Source organism: Atta cephalotes (assembly GCF_000143395.1).
Source record: "Atta cephalotes unplaced genomic scaffold scaffold00033, whole genome shotgun sequence".
NCBI lineage: Eukaryota > Metazoa > Arthropoda > Insecta > Hymenoptera > Formicidae > Atta > Atta cephalotes.
Genome location: NW_012130097.1, coordinates 513,260 through 515,250, shown reverse-complemented (window position 1 = coordinate 515,250; position 1,991 = coordinate 513,260). Strand labels below are relative to the sequence as shown.

Below are 1,991 nucleotides of genomic sequence, written 5' to 3'. Positions count from 1 at the left end.
TGTGTGTGTGTGTNTATATATATATATATATATATATATATATATATATATATATATATATATTTGTACTATTATTTTTAGCTTCGATTATCTTTCCTCATAGAGTGGCTGCAATTTCATAATAATCCTTATCATAATAATGCAATAGTAAATACCAGACAGAACAAGTAATCAACAATTAGAAGTGTTGAAGTCATTGAGTGAATACAAGATAATTTAAGAGTACAGACAAATGAGCAAAATGTTGAGTCAGCAATTGAGCAACCGGAGGCTGCTTGTCGACCTTCTGGCTCTGATGTTTGGTCTGGGTTCTTGGATCGGAGTAAATGGCGTCTACGTTCAGTTGCCACTCATAGTACATACAGCTCCAGAAGAATGGAGCCTGCCTGCGCACATGGTGATGCTAGTACAAATTGCCAACTTAGGTCCCATATTGTATACTCTATATATAAGGTAAATCTATATTTCATAACATTCCTTGGGATGATTGTATAACGAATCTAATACAAATGTGACTTTCAGATACACTGTTTGGGCATATGACAAATATATTATTTATGCTCTGCTGACCGCAGGAACGTTTGCCTGTATAACATTGAGTTTCCTGTATGATCATATTTCATTTGTATTTGGCAAAGAACACTCGACTGCTCTCCTATCACTGATGTTTGTGACTGCTCTCGTCGGATGCACGAGTTCTGTTCTTTTCATACCATACATGAGGAACTATCGTGAGATTTATTTAGTATCTTATCTCGTCGGTGAGGGATTAAGCGGATTTGTACCGAGCGCAGTAGCATTGATTCAAGGCGTCGGTAATAATCCAGAATGCGTCAACGTCACTAAGCCAAACTCGACTCACCTAGAATTCATGCTTGCGGCATCGGATCCGAGATTCTCCTCTCAAATGTTTTTCATCTTTATCGGGATTTTGTTATGTCTGAGTTTTCTTTCGTTCTTAAGCCTAAACTGTTTGCCTGTAGCACGCGGGGAGAGAGTCAAGCTACCAAGCAGCATGGAAATGCTGCCGACCGACACGACAGCACCGCCGAGCTACAAAACTAATGCCGGCTGGAAAATGCCGAGATTTAGCTATTATTATTTATTAATCATGATGGCTGTAGTATGTTTACTCGGTAACGGTACTTTACCAAGTATACAGTCGTACTCTTGTCTACCATATGGCAGTATAGCGTATCACTTGACAGTTACGCTAGCTTCCATAGCTGGTCCATTGGCCATGTCCTTAGGTTTCTTTGTAAAAACGCCAGAAGTGAAACTCCTCAATATCCTTATGGTGGCTATTTTGGCACTTTCAAGTTTCGTCTTATATCTGGCCGCGAAATCGCCCTATCCTCCCTTGCAACATTCATGGATGGGTGAACTGATGGTAGTCTTTATATGGATAATTCTGTGCGGTTTAATTGGATTCGTAAAGATGGGAATTACGACGTTGTATCGACCCGATCCCGGAAGGGGTCTTTATTACACTGGCGTTGCGACACAAATCGGATCATTAATAGGTGCAATTACCACGTTCGTTTTGGTCAATTACACAAAAATATTTCAGTCTTATTCACCCTGCACGTATCTTGCAGAAAATTAATGTAATCTGTACTTAGTCTTATCAATTATTTACATTATTAGTAATATTCGAAAATTTATTTTTAGACAATTTTTCTCTCAAGAAGAGTATTAGTAAATACATCAAATAAAGAAAGCCAAGATTGGTTAAATTTTGGATATATTATATATTCTTATATATTCTTACTACTAGATAACTTATAATTCTTACTATTATTTTGACGCTACACATATAAAAACACTTAGCGATTACTAATTTACTAGCTTTATTACTCACAGAAAAAAACATGAGCAACTAATAAAGATGGCAACTATACAAATTTTATATGTACTTAGAATTGACATATATAATTTAACAATATAAAACAATATAAAAAAACAATATAAATAAAATAACACACACACAC

The 1,991-nt window shown here is 36.2% G+C and overlaps 1 protein-coding gene across 1 annotated transcript; it reads left to right on the top strand.

Annotated features, from left to right (window-relative positions):
* The first annotated feature begins 232 nt into the window (after window positions 1-232).
* On the top strand, window positions 233-1,606 carry LOC105621330 (solute carrier family 52, riboflavin transporter, member 3). The gene is made up of 2 exons (XM_012202796.1): window positions 233-453; window positions 523-1,606. The coding sequence occupies exons 1-2, from the start codon at window positions 233-235 to the stop codon at window positions 1,604-1,606; spliced, it is 1,305 nt and encodes a 434-aa protein (XP_012058186.1).
* The last annotated feature ends 385 nt before the right edge of the window (window positions 1,607-1,991 follow it).